Consider the following 21,352-nt stretch of genomic DNA (forward strand, 5'->3'; position numbering starts at 1 on the left):
GATAGATTGATTACTTGTTTGTTTTTTGCTTTTCTTTTATTACTTTTCATAAATGATAACCTATGTTTATTTGTATTTATCATTTGTGCATTACGTTTTTAATATAATTTTAACATATAATGTTTATATTATATTAACATTATATAAAAAAGAATATAAAAAAGTATATACATACAAATAAACATATGTTGTTGTTTATTAAACATAAAGAAAAACACAAATAAGTAAAACTATCACATCATAAAAAATATAAGCAGTAATTACATTCATGTAAAAGACTAATATTTAAACTACAAATAAATTATAAAGATTACATTCTACCTTGTTCACCTTCTCTCTTTCGTTGTCTCTTTTCTCTGTGTTTATGACGATATATCTAGGCTATTTATACTGGCCCGTTTCTACCTATAGGTGTGAGGGAGGGCACCAGAAACAAAAAGCTGGGGTTATGAGAAATTCGGGACACCAGAGGAGGAACACGAGGAGCTCTATGACCATAAATTCAGTATCAAGTGACATGTCTGGAATTCTAGGAGCATCTCGCTGCTCATGTAGCTCTATAACTAGGCTTTTGCCTTGACTTAAATTCTATAAATGCATTTTATCACGCTGCTCTTAACTGTGCTATTATGATGCATTATGCAACAAATATGTCCACTTGAAGATGAAAGGTGGTCAAGTTTACAAAACGGGACCTAATGAATCATGGTCCATTCTAATGACACAATATTGACATTTTTACTAATATATCATGTCCATTTTTTAATGGTCATATCTCCTCATTTGTTGATAGAAATGTTTTTTCATTCAAATTTTTATAAAAAATTAATATGAAAATTACATAAACTATTTAGTATATGAAAAATAGGATAACAGGATTGGAGGATATACACACATTCTTTCATATTCACAAAAGTATGATCCAATCCAAAATGTAAATAACTATTTCAGCACATTATATATATATTTATATTTTTAATTGAATGTAACGAAGAGCATCATAATACCTTTCTTACTGTAAACCAACAATAACAGCGGTGTTAGTTGTCTAATCTATTCATATTATTTTTCATAAAATACGCACACAATATCCTTTTTTTTTAGTGTAGGTGGTTTCAGATGCGTCTTCGTGAGAAAAGGTGTCCTCTCCTCATCCTTTTTTAGAAATAGATATCCCACCCTTTCAAACAAAGCCTGACATCGTGTGTAATTTCAACAAAGACAGTTTTTTTCCTCTTAAAACTACATGAGAAAGGAACACTGCATTACATGATCTTACGACACTGACTGTCTGGCTATCTGGTTCCTCAGTCACATGGTTTCATTTTTAATCTTCTGGACCAGACAATTTATGGACCCAAATACCATAATATATCAGCTTTATACCTGCAGAACCAGACCCCTGGTTAAAATGGACAATGCGCATTTATTTTTTTATATGGTACAAACTGACTAATAATTGGATTCACTGAATTTTCCTTTGCAAAATAATTTCATAGTAAAAACCATAGGTAATTATATTCCTCAAATTCTTATTTGGTTACTTGCATGTGCGCCACACACATTTATTCAAGACCAAATGTCAAAACATGATCATGTGGATTATTCTCAGCATTCTCTTTTTGCCTGCAGGGGAGTCATGATCAAACCATCTCCCTCCATTATATGTCCCAGTAACACAAGCTGGATGAAATCACAGTGGACAAATCGTACAATACGGTGTACAAATATCCTGATTTCACTGTTAACGCGAGATTACCTCATAAAGGCCGAATTTTAACTCCCAACCAAATTATTACCACAGGGTAACCATAATTGTATAAAAAACTATTCAATTGATTACATTTTAAGGTTATTTCATTTGTTTTATGATTATGTAATCATTTAATATAATAATAATAGGCTACATAATCCTTGACTCATTTCTTTTTATTTATGTATCTACAAATAAAAAAAAATGCACCTTGCCCACGAGCCAAAATGATTGGCGTGTGTGCCACTTGGTGTCAATGGATAACTCTCTATCAAGGTAATATTTCATTTTATATTAAAGGGTTTGGTCACCCAAAAACTCATTAAGTCATTAATTACTCACCCTCATGTCGTTCCAAACCCATAAAACCTTAGGTCATCTTCGGAACACAAAATAAGATATTTTTGATTAAATCTGAGAGCTTTCTGCCCGCAGAACTGCAGTTCACAGCACTCTAGTGTGTTTAAGCTGTGGATTGTTGGTTTATTAATTTGTTTGCAAGTTTTTGTGTTTTGCCTTCAAATAGGCCTATGCCTGTTGGGGTTATATGTGTTTGTTGTTGTAAAATGAACTAGAGAACAGTCAGGAATTCTGACTGTGCATTTAACTCTTTTCAATCTACATAACACAGGCCTAATAGTTGCTTAATGTCTTTATAATAGATGCATCAAAACTATTATTTTGTATAATTTGTCTGATGATGTTCAATTATCAATGTTTCATCAATCCATAACCAAGAGAATCACTAACTGAAGAAGATTTTACTATTCTACATGAATCAAGGTGATTTTGGCCTTTTATCAGACTTTTCAGTGTCCCACATTAGGAAGCTGCAGATTGTCTCATACGACTTGCACCTAGAGCACTATATGTCTGTCATTTCTTTTATGAATGTTATCTGCATTTTATCTTTTGATTTGATTTGATTAGGACACATCCTGGGGTTTTTAAAATGGAATTGGGTGAGGATTTAGATGGCTACAAATCGCAAAATGTCACAGAAGTCTGAAATGCAAAAAATGTCCCATAGGCCTACCTATATATCGTACATTAAATCGAGAGGGCAGACCACAAATGCTCAGTATTGTCCTTTTTCATACTTCATTTTTATTTATATAATCATTGTCATTTCATAATTCTATACTCAAACATTCATATGAATTTCCTGACTTCTTAAAGAAATTTAAGTAAATAGTGTTTTGGTTCCTCAGTTATATACAGTCGATTATTTAAATAAAATAAACCTTGAAACGTGTGATGAGTAAATCTACAATTAAGCAATACATCTATAATAAAGTAATAAATAATTACAGTGCTTGTTTTCTTCATGTAAGTTACCCTCCAACACTCCAGCAGCTGCCTTACTGTTGCTATGGTTACGACTTCTGTTCGCAAGACCAGCGTAAACTTTCGTAGATTCTGTGTATTTCCATTTAAAACATTAGAATAAATAATACTGTACATTTTTTGTACTGCTTTACGCGCCTTTCTAATGCTTTCATGTCCTCCATATAGTAATAAGCTACATATTACTTGGCAGGAACACTCGCAAATCTGGTTGTTACCATTAACCAATATATTTATTTGTGGTAAATGGCAGGGTAATTATGAAGAAACATTCAGGCATAAGACATTATTTCCAGTATGAATACAGAACAGCACATTTTTATACAAGAGATCAATAAAAACCAAAGCCACAGTGTTTCCCTCCGGTAATTTGAGTTTACGCATGAGTTAACAAATGACGACCATATGCCATAACAGTACAAGTGTTCACGTGCAAATACGATCAAACATGAACAACCTCAGGTGAATGTTGGTGTTATACAGATGGAAAGCACTGTGTGTGTGTGCTCTTCCAGAGCTGTGCTCTTCCAGATGTAACTTAGCTACCAGAGGTCCCTCATGCGGACATCAAACAACAACAGTGGATGGTTTTCGTCTTCCATCCTTAAGGATAAGAGTCCAGTCCATCTTGTTGGTTCACTTTCACTTGGAGCTGGTGTATTTGGTCACGGCCTTTGTGCCCTCGGACACGGCGTGTTTGGCCAGCTCTCCCGGCAGGAGCAGGCGCACGGCCGTCTGGATCTCCCGGGATGTGATAGTGGAGCGCTTGTTGTAATGCGCCAGGCGCGAGGCTTCTCCGGCGATGCGCTCGAAGATGTCGTTTACAAACGAGTTCATTATGCCCATAGCTTTGGAGGAGATGCCGGTGTCCGGGTGGACTTGTTTCAGTACTTTATACACGTAAATGGCGTAACTCTCCTTCCTGGTCTTACGCCTTTTCTTATCCCCCTTCTTCTGGGTCTTGGTGACAGCTTTTTTAGACCCCTTTTTGGGAGCGGGCGCTGACTTCGCAGGTTCAGGCATGGTATAGGTTTTTCACAAAAGCTCAACTGTCACAGAATCGTTATGGTATGCGAACGAACTGCGCACATTACTGGCCCTTATTTATAGAGTCGGCATGCAAATAAGAGTGAGCACAGTCTCGGTTTCGATAGGACGACTTCCTAACGTCATGGACCAAGTTTTGAGTGGCGATTGGCTGTTTGCTGTAGAGTGAATCCATCCAATCAGAGCACACATCCGGGTATATATACCAATCCCTGCTTACATCACAAGCGAAAGCGCATTTGACTACCAACGCTAAACAGGACGATACAAGCCAAACAGGCGGTTCTTTTGTTGTCAAAACATGTCTGGAAGAGGTAAAACCGGTGGGAAGGCCCGCGCAAAGGCCAAGTCTCGTTCATCCAGAGCTGGACTTCAGTTTCCAGTCGGACGTGTACACAGATTATTACGCAAGGGAAATTACGCTGAGCGCGTAGGCGCAGGAGCCCCCGTGTATTTGGCCGCTGTCCTGGAATACCTAACGGCTGAGATCCTCGAGCTGGCCGGAAACGCAGCCCGAGACAACAAGAAAACGAGAATCATCCCCCGTCACCTGCAACTGGCTGTCCGCAACGACGAAGAGCTCAACAAGCTTTTAGGCGGCGTTACCATCGCGCAGGGCGGAGTGCTTCCAAACATCCAGGCAGTGCTGCTGCCCAAGAAAACCGAGAAGCCTGCCAAGAGCAAGTAACAGGCCTTTTACGATCACGGACAATGACACAAACGCAGCTCCGCTAGTTTCAGTTCAAGCTATGTTATGTTCCCTTCTTCGCGTTATATTGTGTTTTGTTTTAATGAAGACGACAGCAGCATCTTGTAAACTTTGATTTATTATTATTTTTTTCTAATGTTGATTGCTCTTTTGGACAGACGCACTCCCTCACACAAGAAGAGATCTGCACCACCACTGGCTATTAATGGCCATGGGACATTTAACCTGCCATCACGGTGGACTAAAGAACCTCCATTTACGGGGTGAACAAACATCAGTAGTTTATTGTATACGGACCAATGTTGGTTACATTTTATTTGTCACCGCTTTAAATTACATGCAAGTCATGTTCTTTATCTGCTGTTCAGTGGTTATGCTGTTTCAATAAATGTAAAGTGCCAATGGAAGGCACAAAGAAGCCGTGATTCATTGTTTTTCCTCGAAGCCGCATTGTGCTGCATAGTCTAAAATAGAAGCTCTAATTAGAACTGTATCAAGTATGCTACAGCATAAAGAGAGCACTTGATTTTTTTATTTTTTTTTACATTAAGAAATTGATAACACATCCTTAAAAATAGAAAACTCATTAAAATAATGTAAATATGAGCTGAAGATAAAAAACACTGCCATAATGTCTCCTCATGGGCATCACCATGTTGACATCACATGACCATGACATGTCACACAGCGAGTTATTGACAATAATAATTTACTTGGTCACCAGCTGCTTATTGTGCTTTACAGATACAACTTAAAACCACTAAAAAAGTATCTAAGCAACAAATATATTTACTCAAAGTTAAATTTACAATATTATAACCACATATTGTGCTGAAATAAAGAAAATAATCTGACTACCACAAATAAAACCCCATATTATCAATTATATAATTATTCATACCACTAGATGTATTCTAATTTACACAATTTGGGCAGTTTCTGAGAATGGCGGAAAGTTACACAAACAATACATACCCTCGGTTTCACAGACAAGACTTGAGCCTAGTCCCAGACTAAAATGCATGTTTGATTGTTTTAACTGAAAGCAATTTCCACTGACATATTAAAATATGCCACTGCCATTGTTTTGTCTTAAGATGCACACCAGTAATGGGTTTTTTTCTAAGCCACATTTACAAAAGCTACTTAAATGCCCTAATTGAACTAAGGCTTAATCTAAACCCTGTATGTGAAACCAGGCCATAATGTTTCTTAACTTGTGAACACTGCTGTTTCCTGTTAAAAAGACAATGATGTAATGGCTTTTTGGGGGGCTATACTTCAAAGACTCAATATGGTGCCATTTACCAGTAGTAACAATTTGAAGGATTAATAATTGACTAATTAGAGAAGTGCAAATATCAATAAAAACAAATCAAACTAATCAATTTATCATGACAAACACCACAAGTATATAAAAAAAACAATTTAAGGGGTCATATAATGGTACATGCACTTTTACAAGTTGATTGTACTGAAATGTGTGTTGGCAGTGTTTGTACACAACCATCATAAAATGATAAAAAGCCATCCAGTGTTTTTGTTTTAATCTCCTTATATGTTTTCCCCTGCCTCAAATTGAGCCGTTTGATTTTGTGACGTCACACGCTCGGAAGCCCCTCCCACGATTGTTGATTGACAGCAGCGTAAGCGAGCTGTCAATCATAGTCTGCGCGGACCGGCACGGTCATTGTTGATGTGCTGGAGCACTGTCTATGAGCAGAATGGCGTCTAAGCGATTGTGGTGTTCTGTTCTTGGGTGTAATAACGAACACAGTCATTTTAATGTTCCTGAATCCGAACCGCTGAAGACGCAGTGGCTGAGTTTGTTTTCGAAGGGAATATTCCCCACGAGCAACGTCAATGCTTTCATGTTTGCGCGAATCATTTCTCACCAGACAGCTTTATAAACGAGGGTCAGTATAAAGCTGGTTTTGCTAAGAAGCTGCTCAAACTTTTATATTGATATTTATATTAATCTTTGCAAATCGCTAGCTGCACGCTTCACAATGAATGCGTCTAAGGTTTACACTCAGGGTACATTACGGCATGTTTTCTATGTATGATGTTCTCAATATAATTCATAATCCCACGTTTATACTGAGCAACGCGTTATGGTTATTGTGTTACAAACGGTGTAGCTGCTATGCACGGAACAGAGGGGCGGGGTGAGCAAAGCTCATGATCATTTAAAGTCATATGCACTGAAACGGCGTGCTGAAAACAGAGCTGTTTTTGACCAAGTAAAATAAGTGTTTTCTTACAATACTAATGAGAATTTTTAATTAAAGTATATTACAAACTTTTAATTTAGACCCTAAAGAATCATACTAGCTTGTACAAAAAATGGCATTATATGACCCCTTTAACACATACTAAAGAGCTCCTCTTCAGCAGTGTAACTGCATGATCCAATACAGTCATAAAATCTATTAGCTAAAGCATTGTGCTGGGTTTGATGTCATGCTGAAGCCATTGTTAATAAGATTTCTTATTGAACTTTGCAAAGTTAAGCGTAAATAGATCAACACCATATTATAACATATTTGAAACTCTTTTATTGTACAAACATAACCCTTGTTATGTTACAGCCTTTATGAATGAGTCAGCCCTATTTAATGGAAAAGAAAATGCGTCCACAGAATTCACATCTGTAGTGTGCTTAAGACTACTTTATTAAGTGTCTAGTTGTATTTACTTCAAAAACTTTGTAACAATTTTGTTGTGGCATTGTTAATTAACACAAGTGCTTCATAGCCAAGATGACCATAACTTAAATTATTTTACAGGCAGCAAGGAAATTAAGAACCTTGCATTTATTCAAGCCAAAAAAAAAAAATTCCCCTCTCAAATCATAATGATGCTTTTAAAGACAACATGGTTTTCAGAAGTGGCAATTACATGATATATTACAATAAATGTAAAAGTGAATTAAATAATGTTATATAATGATTTCGACAGAATTTGGAATATAACAACATATAATCTCCATTTTTCTCTGACTTTACGCCTATTTCTCTGCGTACCCTTCGGTTTTCATGTCATTGAGCCCCAAGTCTTCGTTCTGCTCAAAGGTCCTGGTGTACTTTTCAATCTTCATTTCTGGATCTGGATCTGGGGCATAAACATTCTGCAAAAAGGAGTCGGGTGATTAGCCTTCACATAAAAAGAACAAGATATATACATCCAAATGTTTAAAGTCACACAATTGAAGACATTAAATCTGAAGCTTAACCATAAGATATCTTAATAAGATCCTTTAAAAATAAAACAATGTTTTATTTTGTATTATTAAAAAAAAAAAAGGTTTAACTGGCCTCACCTGAATATAACTATTGCCTGTCGGATCGTCCAGAATAACGTGCACATCCATTTCCCCCGCCATTATCTAAGAAACATTTAGAAAACAACATTCATTTCTTGACAATTTCACACATAAAAGCAAAATTATTTGAATAAAATAAGTCTATATTTATTTCTTAATTTTTTTTTATAAATACGTTCCTTTTAAGACACCCCATATTGAGAATATTGTCATTGCATTTAACAGTGAAGAACATTAACAGAAATGCTAGTAATATCATTCAAACCTTGTCAATCTTTTGCCCAAAAAGCTCCAGTTTCCCTGCTCTATCCGCTGTAAAGCTGTCTCCACACATGAAGGGGTTTTTTGAAACAATCTAAAATAAGCATAAAAGCATAAAATTAGCATAAAAGAGGCTGTTTGTGGATAACAACCAAAGCCGTTAGCTGGGCTTTGATTCCTACCAGATCTTTGATGTCCTTGAGAAGTCCTTCCAGCGTAGTGAACTTCCCTCCGACAGCCGCCATCCCCAACTCAAACTCCAGCTCGGGAATCAACACGCTACATGTCTCTGACTGTTACACACACACATTACACATGAATGATGAAAAGGTAAAGTATGCACACATTAGTGTCACATGGAGCCAACCCCACCTTCAGCAGGTCTCTGGACATATCTGAAGGGTCTGTTAAGTGGAGAGTTATTCTGGTTCCCAGCTCTTCTGTGGCTCCTCCTGATTTCACCTATTTAATGATGTCAAGTCAACGATAAAGTCCAGTCCATAATACAAGAACAGCAAAAAAACAAAAAACATATAGCATGGTTTATTATTCTCACCTCATTGGTGCGATGTCCACAGCTGTCGCAATTAGTGGCCATTATAATGACCTCTTTAAAGTGTGGAATTTCTGCAATTGGGTTAAAGGGACCAATAAACTGCTTTCTTTAAATTATGACCCACAACTGTTAGACCCATATCTCCATGCACCATTTTATGCAGTGCCATTTTCACAAAAGAATATTACACTAAAATGCTAGCGCAACTTAGCGCTGCTAATTTTAGACACAACTTGAAATGAAAATCTCCAAGGGCTCCCATGGTACTAGGGGAGGGCAATATATCGGTAGACACGATTAACCGGTAGAAATTTGTTAACCGGTAAAGATTTTGGACTGCCGACTATCAAGGTTACGCTCACATGACGTTGCTGTGCTGTGCAGTCACAAAGCTTATCATTTGAATGTGTGTTTTTAAGCATTGTGGTTTAAGTGATTTTAAACCGTTGAAGCACAGTAAGCAGAGAAAGAGAACAATTCTCTATATGAGCTCGCTATCAGAGACTGTTTCTGAGCATTGTCTGAGAGACACATGGTAATGAATGGTAAATACACATACCGGTACCTATCTGTCAAAATGACCATCTCTGCAAGTAAACAGTCATTTATGTCTTAAAGGGATAGTTCACTTTGAAATTAATTTTTGGTATGTTTTAGCTTACCTCAAGGGCATCCAAGATGTAGGTGTCTTTGTTTCCGCAGTAGTTTCAATTTTGATATTTTTAGGTCAAACCGTTCTTGTCTGTCAGTCATATAATGCAGCTCTATGGTCACCACCTCAACGAGCATGCACAGAGAAGTCCAAATTAAACATGATTTCATGACTCGTAAATGTAAGTACACATTGATGGCCTACGACACGAAACGAGCGGTTTGTGTGAGAATTGAGTATTTATATCATTTTTACCTGATTTACCTTGCGCAGACCGAAGCGCCCGCGCCCTCAGATCACTTGGACGTGGCTGTGGTTACAAGAGGTAAAAACTATATAAATACTGTTCTAGGGCTGCAACTAACGATTATTTTGATAATCGATTAATCGGACGATTATTTTTTCGATTAATCGATTAATCGGATAAAAAATTCAATTAGATTTTTTTGTTTATTGACTAAATAAAACCCGGTTACACTTTATTTTAAGGTGTCCTTGTTACAGTGTAATTATATATTTAAGTACAGAGTAATATTAAGTAACTACATGTACTTACTATAGGAATAGGGTATGATTAGGATTTGGTTGAGGGTTAGTTGCATGTAATTATACATAATTTACTGTTATTACTACAGTAAGTACATGTAACAAGGACACCGTAAAATAAAGTGTTACCTAAATCCATAAATTAGGATATTTATGTGTAAAAGTGTACTTTAAAAAGTGCAAAAGCCACACATTGAGTTTTAGTAATATCAATATTTGCATTGTTTTTAATGATAATTGCTGATGGCAAGTTGACAACCATGATTAATGTAAAAAAAAAAAAAAAAAAAAAACATTTATATCCAACATATTGTTTTAACACAATTTTTGTTAAAACAAATTTACACAGACATGTTGTTCAGATGTGAAGATATAAACTAAAAACATCTAAAATATATAATTCATTAAATTTTTATTTAAAATTAATTGAATTATAAGGATACATTGATAAAATAAATATAGAAAGACTGAAAACAAGCGTGTGAACGTAGAGCTACAGTAGATCGCGTTTGAAAAACAATTAAAACTTAATAGACAATTGCTGTACATAGAGAACGGAATGGAAGTACGCAGCAAGTTAACAGGCTTGATTAAAAAGACAGGAAAAATGATGCATTAGTGCACAAGCATTCGCTGAAAACCACTGAGTACAGTGACTAAAACAATCTTTTACTGCTGCTGTTATTAACTGCCTTTATATTTAGTGCTTCGCTTTGTAAAGACCGTTTTAATTTAACCTATTTCTGCGGTAGCACTATTTTAACCCATCACTTATGTTGCGAGCGAACTGATTGCGCAACCTGATGCTCGAGACAAAATACAGACATCCCAAGTCTCCCGGAAGTTCTGGGAGTCACCCGCATATTGATAGCGGCTTATGCGGCTCCCTGATGCCCGCAAATTAGTTCAAACTCCCGGGATTTGAGCGCGCATGCGAGACAGAAGAGACTGTGCTCCAAACCGTGAAGCGCGCGCGTGCGGCAGAGCAGCGGAGGGAGAGAGGCCTTGCGTGTGTGCGTATGTGCCTCATGAAGCGCGTGTAAGACAGAGAGCATCCTGATTGGCCTGTTTCAACCAATCACCAGTAAACGCTCCCCGTGACGTAAGCAGACCAACTAATCGATAATGACATTCTTTGACAACGATTTTCATAATCGATTATTATCGATTTTATCGATTAGTTGTTGCAGCCCTATACTGTTCGTTTTCTCACACAAACCGCTCGTTTCGTGTCTTAGGCCATCAATGTGTACTTACATTGACGAGTCATTAAATCATGTTTAATTTGGACTTCTCTGTGCATGCTCGTTGAGGTGGTGACCATAGGCCTGCATTATATGACTGACAGACAAGAACGGTTTGACCTAAAAATATCAAAATTGAAACTACTGCGGAAATAAAGACACCTACATCTTGGACGCCCTTGAGGTAACCTAAAACATACCAAAAATTAATTTCAAAGTGAACTATCCCTTTAAGTGAACGTAAACAGTTGAGAAAGAAAAACGCATGAGTATATTGGGCTGCGTTTACACTGCAAGTCCTAAAGCACACAAACCTAATCTTTTGACCATATTCGTTTTTTTGCCCTGCCTGTTCACTTTAGACATGCCTGGTATCTAATATCTGTGTTTACATTAATCCCTGCCCAAAATGATTCTGTTGGTGATCGGGCCCTCGGGTTTTGAATGGGCATACTAAAATGATTTTATAATTCATGTCGGGTGGCCATGATTATTTGCCAGCATGCACAAGTGAAAAGCTATCATGGATGTTTGCAGTGAAAAATCTGACTGAACGGATACAGAACGGAAAATAATGGTAAATTTCGTTTGTTATTTTATCTACAGCTAGATGTAGAATTCTGAAGTGAAATAAAGTTGCGTGGTAAGATTACATATATTTAAATGAATTCAAACGAATGAATTAATGAGAGCAAGAGATACAATGTATAATGTAACTTTTAGTAGTGAAGCGGTTTTATTTATACATTTCACAAGGCTTTCTATTTTAATTAATGTTTCTGTGCGCGCAGTTTTGTTTCCACCTCAATAAAAAAGCTGCGAGTTTTAGTGCGAAAACATACAGGGACATCTGCTTCATAATACGACATTAATTAGTAATAAGACTCTAGTATTAGTTTTTGTGATATTGAAAATGGTGACAAGAATTATGAAATTTTTATAGTATCAAATTTATATCATAAACCTATTTGAAGCAAAAATAACTATATTGTGATGATATACATCATTGTGAAAGAAAATGTCTCATATCGAGAATCGTGATATAAGATTTTGATCATATCGCCAACCCCTACTTGCTACCATCATTTGTTGAACCACCATTTTCTCTGCATTAAAATAAATTAGTAAAGCAGGATATTAAAAAAATCTACATGGAAAGCCTCTGTTATTTGGTTAGCAATTTAACACAAAAAGATACATTTGAAAATGCATGTTGTTTGCTAGCGTACTTTAAAGGATACGGACAAGCTTCATGTTTGTATTGGCTGGGGCGTTGCATTCTGGGCAGTTAGTGTTAAACACTAATACCTCATTTCTCATTGCATCTATATCATCGCCTGTCTTTTCGTCTTGTTTTTCCTCTACCTGAAAAAGAGATGGTGGAAGTTGAAGAAACTGTAATCTTACAGTTCTGCACTCCTAGCTCAAGTCAACAGCAGAACAGATTGTGTAGCAGTTTCTCACCTCTATTCCTAGCGCAGCGTTGTGTTCAGCTGTCCTATTGTAATACGTGACGGAGAGAGCCGTGTCTTTCTGAGGCACAAACGGGTTCTCAATAAAACTATTCCCAGATGGATCATCAATAATCTGCAGACAGAAGACAAATGCGGCATTCATTAGTTCATGATAATAATACTGTTTCATTCTTTTGTCAGTCGCATGGAATCTTTCTGAAGTTTACCATCAGCAAAACTTACTAACGTGAATTCCTCTTCAACTTCTTTAAGATTTTTCAGCCTCTGGATGAATTCATCTATCTTTTCAGCAACAGCTGGATCTGTTCCCTGCAATGTGAAGAGGAACATAAACCGAACTCTTAATAAATAAATATATACAGACATAGGAAAAAATACAGAACACTTAATAATTATATACAGACAATTATTCTCAATATAAAACATAAAACATACCTGATGAAACATACAGAATGAACAAGGCTATTAAAAAAAGGTGCACAGATAAAACACCCACCTTTCTAATAGGTTGGTCTTGCTCTAAACCCGCCACTGCTCTGTCCAGAAGGCCCTCAATTGTTGACAAGGCTAACCCATTAGAAAGAAGACAAAACGTTATTAATGATAAATTTACAAACAGTATTTATTATCATTTGCAAAATATCATTCTGCAGATGAAGTCTACTACACCATAAAACAAAATTGAAGTTGAGTTACAGGCTGTAATTGCATTATAATCCAGCAGAACACCAACTTTTCTATAAGAGATTTGTACTTTAGTTAGAGGTCAAAATGAAAATACATAACTTACAGCCCTTCTGTGTGAAAGGAGGAATTTCAAAATCAAGTTGTGGAATTCTGGTGGACGCACTGTCCGACTTTACAACCTCTCGATTCATGTCCTGCACAAAAGGAAAAGAGAAACTTCAAATGGGACTACATGAGAAGTGTGGACCAGCTCTAACAAATCATCCACCCACCCCTATTATTTTTAGGGATTTAGATAACCATACCTGATCGTCAAATTACAGTTATTCAAATTATCAGTGTTAAGCGCGATGATAGTAAAATAACAATGAACTTGTTATTCATTGTCTTATTTTATTACATTTATTTAAAGCAAAAGTTCAGTGTCACATCCTTACGATTAACACACAGTCGTCTTCGTTAAAGGGTTAGTTCACTCAAAAATGAAAATTATGTCATTAATGACTCACCCTCATGTCATCCCAAGCCTGTAAGACCTCCGTTCATCTTCGGAACACAGTTTAAGATATTTTAGATTTAGTCCGAGAGTTTTCTGTCCCTCCATTGAAAATGTATGTACGGTATACTGTCCTTGTCCAGAAAGGAAATAGAGACATCATCAAAGTAGTCCATGTGAAATCAGTGGGTTAGTTCGAATTTTTAAAGCATCGAAAATACATTTTGGTCCAAAAATAACAAAAACTATGACTTTATTCAGCATTGTATTGTCTGTATTGTATTGTTCTGCTGTCAATCCGCGTTCACGAGTCCGCAGTGACGCTGATGACGTAATACGCTGCTGACGTGTTATCTGGTGCGTCCGTGTATTCGGGTTCAAATAAATATGGCTGGGCAAAAAAATGCAAGTCTTCCTCTGTGTCGAAATCCTTAGACATGTTTGCGAAGATTGTTTTGTTTACAGCGTGCGTCTCCCTCAGACTGTAAACGAAGCTCGGGCGCACCAGATTACACGTCAGCAGCGTCTTACGTCATCAGCGTCACTGAACGCGGCTCGACAACAGAACCGGAAGACAATACAATGCTGAATAAAGTCGTAGTTTTTGTTATTTTTGGACCAAAATGTATTTTCGATGCTTCAAAAAATTCGAACTAACCCACTGATGTCACATGGACTACTTTGATGATGTCTTTATTTCCTTTCTGGACAAGGACAGTATACCGTACATACATTTTCAATGGAGGGACAGAAAACTCTCGGACTAAATCTAAAATATCTTAAACTGTGTTCCGAAGATGAACGGAGGTCTTACAGGCTTGGAACGACATGAGGGTGAGTCATTAATGACATAATTTTCATTTTTGGGTGAACTAACCCTTTGATTCCGTGAAATCGGTGCCTTTTGCGTCCCTAACAAATAATCAGTTCTAAAGTTGGTTTAACAACAAATAAATGTGTAATTTAAAAAACTTAATGTTACTACAGATCATATGCATCAATATAAGACCAAGTAAAAGCCAATAAAATATCATTTTAAATAATTAAAATCACATATTATATGCTATGGGTAAGGATTTTAGCCTGTCCCTCGCTATGGTTGTTCTTTTTCAACAGGACTTCTCATTTGTAAAATGTTGGTAAAATTATCCAATTTTCACAGTTTTATATTGTCTAAAGTGTAATCTCATTGTTAAGCAATGGTTTTGACATAAATAGATATATTTTCTTAGAAATATAAGTCATTTTATCATTGTCCCCTAATTTCATATCAGTCCTGTTACTATCACCAAAAAAACCCTATAAAATAATGGTACAAACCAGAAGTGACATCGTTTCAAGGAAGTGACATCATTTAGATTAAGTGGATTCCACAGTGTAAGCAAGGATAGGTTTCTCTCTTCCTAATTGTCCTACTTTTCATGTTTTATCATGGTTGTTAGAGAGGGGTCGGCATACAACATCAGTCCTGTTACCATTTTTTAAAGTGGACATATAAAAAATTATTTATTAATCCTAATATTACCAATATCTAGAAGAATTAACCTTTTAGATTACATACCATGTGCCTTTCTGACCTTGACCTGTTATTTAGAAATTAGCATATTAGCATCAAATCATCAGTTCTGTTACCATCCCAGAGCAAAAGGGAGCATAGATTCTAGCCCAGCTGCATAACTCAGTCATATATAGTGTATTTGTTATTTGCAGGGGAAAACATTCAAATGCAATTTAAGGAATAGGACAACAACTAAGGGACAAAGACATTTATAAAGGTTATTTTGTGTGTTATTGAGCTAAAAGCAGCGACATATGAGCATCGAAATGCTTAGTTAACATTGTTTGTTTAGGCATCTGTTTTTTACTTGTATACTTATGCTCCTTACTTTTTTATGTCTTATTTGCATAGAATTAACATCACATTTAATTTGCTATACACTTTTACAGTTGTTAGTAACATGCCATTAACTGCAGCCGAGAAGCAACGGCGCTATCGCGATCATAGAGACCAGGATCCAGAGAGGATAGAACGGTATCTTCAATGGGAAAAAAAGAAGTAGGCCTATAAGAGAGACCGAGAACAAGAAAAGAAACAGAGGCATAGAAGAATGCAATGAGGTAGAAAAGGTGTTGAGGATGAGATGGAGAGCAGACCATGTTTTATATGTCCAAAGATGATTTGTTTTAATAAAGATATACGTTTTCTTCTATGAATGTATTTTTCTATATAATTCTATATTACCTCCCATATGGAAGCAGATTATCATGGCCTAATGTTCCATATAACTATGGAAGTAAAAAAGTTCATGACTCTTGTCCAAAATGCATGCAATAAACTGCAATGACAAACAGGTGACTGAAGACACTCTCGGATATTGAGAGCTCAGTCCTGTTACTGTCATTAATTTGATATTTTAAAAGAAAAATGACATTTGACAGTCGAACAGATCTCACCATAGTAACCTGCACTATATTGCATTTTGGACAAGACCCTTTTTAAAATAAATATCTTGTCAAAGTATACATATTTCTTAATTGTAATGTGATGTCGTCCCTGAAATAGGACATTTTCAGTAATCTGAATGGATATTATGATATAAAACAGAATTGTTTTAAATATGACATCGTCTGAATGAAAAGAGGGACCAAAATACTACTAATATATGTGCAAACTGTTGCATATTTGTAATTGGAATTATTATTTATAGTAAGACTTTAGTCAGTAACAGGACTGAGGAAAATATCAACACATGAAATAAATAAACAGTCGTAAAATAATAAATGGCATAGCTTAAGAAGGCCCAACACAATTTCCTGTCATGTTAAGATGTCTTAATTTAATGGGTACTGAAAAAAATCAGTTTAAAACAGTTATATTTTTCACATTTTTAAAGTTGAAAAGGCACCGATTTCGTGGAATGACCTCTTGGGTTGCTTTGAAACTGCATGAAATTGACCAAAAGAAAACAAATTTTATGGAAAATTGCTCCCATCATTACGTTGAAAAACAATCTAATCAGAATAATTTCTAATAATAACCACTAGGAGAAGCTCTAGGCATATGTTTTCTTTGATTAGTTCATACGTTGTTGAAAATTGACTAACGTTAAACGAGTGACGCACTTTTGTTGCTTTTTTTGGGGTATCTTAAAGTATCAACACATTAATGATTTCTCTCTCTATTTTGGGAATTACATTTTTATTACTTGACCTTCCCGACATCTAAAAAACAGTCTATAGTCAAAGTTAACTGTCCATATCAACAGTTTATTATTTTATACATAATAAACAAGACAAGACATACCTGTTTGGTCTTTACTTGTAAGGTGTACAGGACACCCTGCTCTTGTATGCGGCCAGCAGACTGGATTTCTGTGTTGGTCCAGTTACAGTGTGGACATGTAAAGGAGCTGATGATGATTTCTTTGAAGAAAGGGATCTTAGTAAACAGAAGACGTGTGCTTCCCTGGACAGGTAATACAATTGACATTAAATAAATGCATTCATTTGTTAAAAAAATTAATTATTGATATATGTATTACCTAATAGTAATAATAATAATAAAGCTGCATATGTACATTTTTATAACAGTTCATGCACAAACTCTCAATCACTGTAGGTTGATGATCTTCATCGTCTGCATTAATGTCCTTAAAAACGCCGCCGCGGACGCGCTCCTCCTCAATAACTGACATATTGTCAGGTACTGTGGATTAAAAGTATTTAAATTGTTGGTTTACTGGTATTAATTGTTATAATGAGTGGTGTTCTCGTTCTGCTAGAAGTTTCCAGCAGCCTTCGCAGTTCGCACGTTTTTGGTAATATCCTAATGTGCGTTGAATCACCACCGGGTCAGACTCAGCTCAAGTTAACAAGACGTGTCAAAATAAAAGTCTCGACTACATATTTAGTGCATGCATGTATGTCATTGCTCATTTCATGTCTTGTCTTGTATCATGTATTTATAATAAATGCAAACTCGTCATTAATCACACATGAACACAATACTGCAATAATGGTTATACGGTTGCTGGATAAAATACTTTTTACAATAACATCCAGGATTTGTTGAACATTGTTTTTTAATGTCGGTTTCACCGTTGACCCAAAAACACTATAGGCCTACACTATATTTCGTTTGAACTAGGGTTGTATGAATATGCCTACACGTTTTATTCCATTATTATTCAAAATGGAGCTCGTCTCACAAACAGAAGGAAGCCCATGTGTTTTACTGTGCGATATCCCAACTAAAATGTTTAGTTTCCAGATATCACATATAAATTATATGATATGTATACTATGTATATATTAGGATCGTATGTTAACGTTATTTTGCTCATTGATAGTTCTTTCAAATCAGCAGCCACTAGATGGCTCTCCATCAGCTTCTGTCTCTTTGCCTCATGCCTTCAGTTCTTCTAATGTTAAGAGTTGCAAACCCTGGCAAGATCTACTAAAAAAAAATATATTTATTCTCAGTGGTCTGAAATATGCATGTAAACAACCACATAAGACATTTCTTAAAATAAGGCTTTCAGGATTTCATGGTTCTTCTGACCACATAATTCTTGGTAAGAAACTCTTATTGGCCCCCAGTATCTCATTCACTAGTAGTGGACTTCATGTTGGCCACTCATGTTGTAAGACTGAACTAGTTTGAACCAATAATTGGAACAAAAGGCAGTTGAAGGATGACATGTATAATTCAAATATTTATCTGACTCCAATATAATTAATCTGACTCCATTAAAGTTGTTGTTAATCTTTAACCTCTTATTTTTTAAAGGTAAAAGTCTTTCTTAGAACTGATAGGAAAACGTAGGATTTAACCTAAAGGTTAGATAACGAAATGTATTATTATTATTTATTAAGTTACATGTTTAAATATACAGACAGTAGGCTAGAATGGAACAACATACTGTAAACTTGGTTGTAACAAATAATGCACTGTTGTGCAGAAGAGGCCTTAAAAGTATTTCTTGTAGTAAATCCGTGTGGGAGTGGCGGGGTTAAAGCCTTTCTCCTAGATCAACAGTTACCTTTCCTTCTTATACCCTGAGCAAAGCATTGTTAAACATGAGTGGAATACCAACACCGAAACAGACTGGCAGGAAACCAAAAGATGAGGCAAATGGGTAGTGATCAAGAGGGGGAGAAGAACATTAACATATTCTCCTCAATGCATGTTTAACCAATAGTACCTAGATTGTACATTAGGATACTTTAATATCTCTATTAAGTTCACCACCATTCATTTCAGTTTACAAGCTGTCAGATGAGACCAAACATGGCAGTTACATAAAAGAACACACTAGTAAATAAACAGAATGTAGTTGAAAGCATATGTCCTGTGAAACAAATAGTACAGACGTGTCATTGAGGTGCAAATGACACTGTCTCTCCCGACAGAACCATCCTGTGCCTGGAGTGTCCCAGCAGTCCTCCTCAATCAGCGTTTTGATGAAATCCCTTGCACTAGATAGGCATTAGCATACTGTGATGATGAAGGCCATTGTGCCACGTTTAATTCACATGTATATCGTTAAAAGGTATACATGTGAATTAAACGTGGCACAATGGTCATATTTGCTCAGCCCTACAATGTCATATAGTGTCCTAACCAGAAAATTATTTATTTTACTCATAGCAGACCGGCATTGCGTGAACCGGCCCTTGGTGGCAGAACCTACAAAACTACTGGCTGGAATACAATATAGAATATGTATTATAGGCTACTTAATGAACATGCAGATATAAAGTAGGTATGTCAATTATGCCTGTAACAATATGTGAGCTAAGTTATAACCAGCGTTGGGGGTAACTCATTACAAGTAACTTGAGTTACGTAATCAGATTACTTTTTCAAGTAACTAGTAAAGTAACGCATTACTTTTAAAATTTACAACAAAATATCTGAGTTACTTTTTCTAATAAGTAACGCAAGTTACTTTGTTTTCCCCTTTATTGACTTACTGCTCTTCTGTCCTAATGTTGAGACAAATCGAAGTGCAGAGGCGTTGTGTGTAAACATGATGGTTATTATTATAGTTCTAGATTAAATGTAAGCGTGGATTTACTCATCTCACTTGCACAAAAAAGATTCAATATTCCTCAAAATGAATAAAATCAGTGAAATGCAGAATCAGAACACTATGCAAACCTCCAATACCTAAATATGTTAAATAAAACATACATTTTTATGCATTTAATCTTTATTGACCAAAGTACTTGCTTCTGACCTCCGATTTTTCAGTTAAACAATAAGCAAAAATGACTAGATTTTTTTATATGTTTTTATTGGTAAAGTAAGTGTTACATTTGTTTCTCCTGCATCCTTTTCTTCTGTTACCCAGAACAGCAGCAGCTGAAAGGTTTGTTTGAGCGGCGTCCTCTACTGAACACTACTGTACTCTACTGTACAGGAGTAAATCTGCATTTCCTTCAGTCTGAGGCTTATTATTTCACTTTTGGTGTGAAAGGGTCTTTACATTTGGCCAAAAATATATCTTTTTTGGTATAAAAAAACAAGCCCAGCCCAGGTGGAAAAAAAGTAACGCAAAAGTAACGTAACACATTACTTTTCTAAAAAAGTTACTTTTTAAGGGAGTAATGCAATATTGTAACACATTACTTTTCCCCAACACTGGTTATAACGTGTGACATGTCCTCTATAGATTGTGTATGGAAATGGGGAAGTGTTTTTTTTTTTTTTGTGCCTGTGTGGTGAAGTGGTCATGGTGTAAATTTGATTGTGTGATTTTTTTCCCCTTGCAAATAAAGACCTTCCTGTTCCTGCCCAGTTGTTGAGCGTTTTTGTGTAACAGTGATGACACTTGTAGTGACGCTGTCAGGGTGCTGTCATAGATTAAAAATATATTTTTTCGACCATCCAACAACAATAGATGCTTATGCTAATGGTGACCAATAAAATCTGAATAATTTATTCACATAAATATCCAGATATAAACACAAACTTTGTGAAGAAATAGTACAAAATCTACAGGATTACAAAGAAATACATCTAACAAAAAGTATATAAATAAATAGAATGGTTACTTTTAAATAAAATAAATCATTCTATTAAAAAACTTATTCCCAAATTTAAAATACATTTTGAATTTCCAGATTTTCAACACTGAAATATTCTGCCAAAGTCAAGAGATGGCCAGTGTAGAGATGAATCATCACAACTGAGGAAGGTTATTGAAACTGATGAAGATCTTTGAGAGACTTAAGTGTATTACAGTAATA

General features: G+C 35.8%; 4 protein-coding genes across 4 annotated transcripts in view; 1 reads left to right on the plus strand and 3 right to left on the minus strand.

Annotated features, from left to right (window-relative positions):
- Positions 1-3,702, minus strand: part of si:ch73-261i21.5 (zona pellucida-like domain-containing protein 1) — a 15,877-nt gene extending 12,175 nt beyond the window's left edge. Inside the window, exon 1 of the mRNA XM_056240252.1 lies at positions 3,647-3,702. Within this exon, the coding sequence (XP_056096227.1) occupies positions 3,647-3,702 (56 nt within the window). The remainder of the gene's footprint in view (positions 1-3,646) is intronic.
- LOC130075558 (histone H2B 3) lies at positions 3,651-4,190 on the minus strand. Its single transcript, XM_056240203.1, has one exon. It carries the CDS (start codon positions 4,121-4,123, stop codon positions 3,743-3,745), a length of 381 nt encoding a protein of 126 aa, XP_056096178.1. The 5' UTR covers positions 4,124-4,190; the 3' UTR covers positions 3,651-3,742.
- Positions 4,191-4,363: 173 nt separating this feature from the next.
- LOC130075557 (histone H2A) lies at positions 4,364-5,276 on the plus strand. The gene has a single exon (XM_056240202.1). The coding sequence runs from the start codon at positions 4,449-4,451 to the stop codon at positions 4,833-4,835; it is 387 nt and encodes a 128-aa protein (XP_056096177.1). The 5' UTR covers positions 4,364-4,448; the 3' UTR covers positions 4,836-5,276.
- A 2,121-nt stretch (positions 5,277-7,397) lies between these two features.
- zpr1 (ZPR1 zinc finger) lies at positions 7,398-17,930 on the minus strand. The gene is made up of 13 exons (XM_056240204.1): positions 17,677-17,930; positions 17,403-17,564; positions 13,706-13,796; positions 13,412-13,482; positions 13,138-13,224; positions 12,905-13,027; positions 12,682-12,805; positions 8,999-9,069; positions 8,815-8,904; positions 8,625-8,735; positions 8,447-8,536; positions 8,179-8,244; positions 7,398-7,986 (listed from the first exon to the last, which is right to left on the minus strand). The coding sequence occupies exons 1-13, from the start codon at positions 17,791-17,793 to the stop codon at positions 7,867-7,869; spliced, it is 1,323 nt and encodes a 440-aa protein (XP_056096179.1). The 5' UTR covers positions 17,794-17,930; the 3' UTR covers positions 7,398-7,866.
- Between the last annotated feature and the right edge of the window lie 3,422 nt (positions 17,931-21,352).

The sequence above is a fragment of the Rhinichthys klamathensis genome, unplaced genomic scaffold, assembly GCF_029890125.1.
Source record: "Rhinichthys klamathensis goyatoka isolate OS25496 unplaced genomic scaffold, OSU_Roscu_1.1 h1tg000585l_1, whole genome shotgun sequence".
In the NCBI taxonomy this organism is placed as follows: domain Eukaryota; kingdom Metazoa; phylum Chordata; class Actinopteri; order Cypriniformes; family Leuciscidae; genus Rhinichthys; species Rhinichthys klamathensis.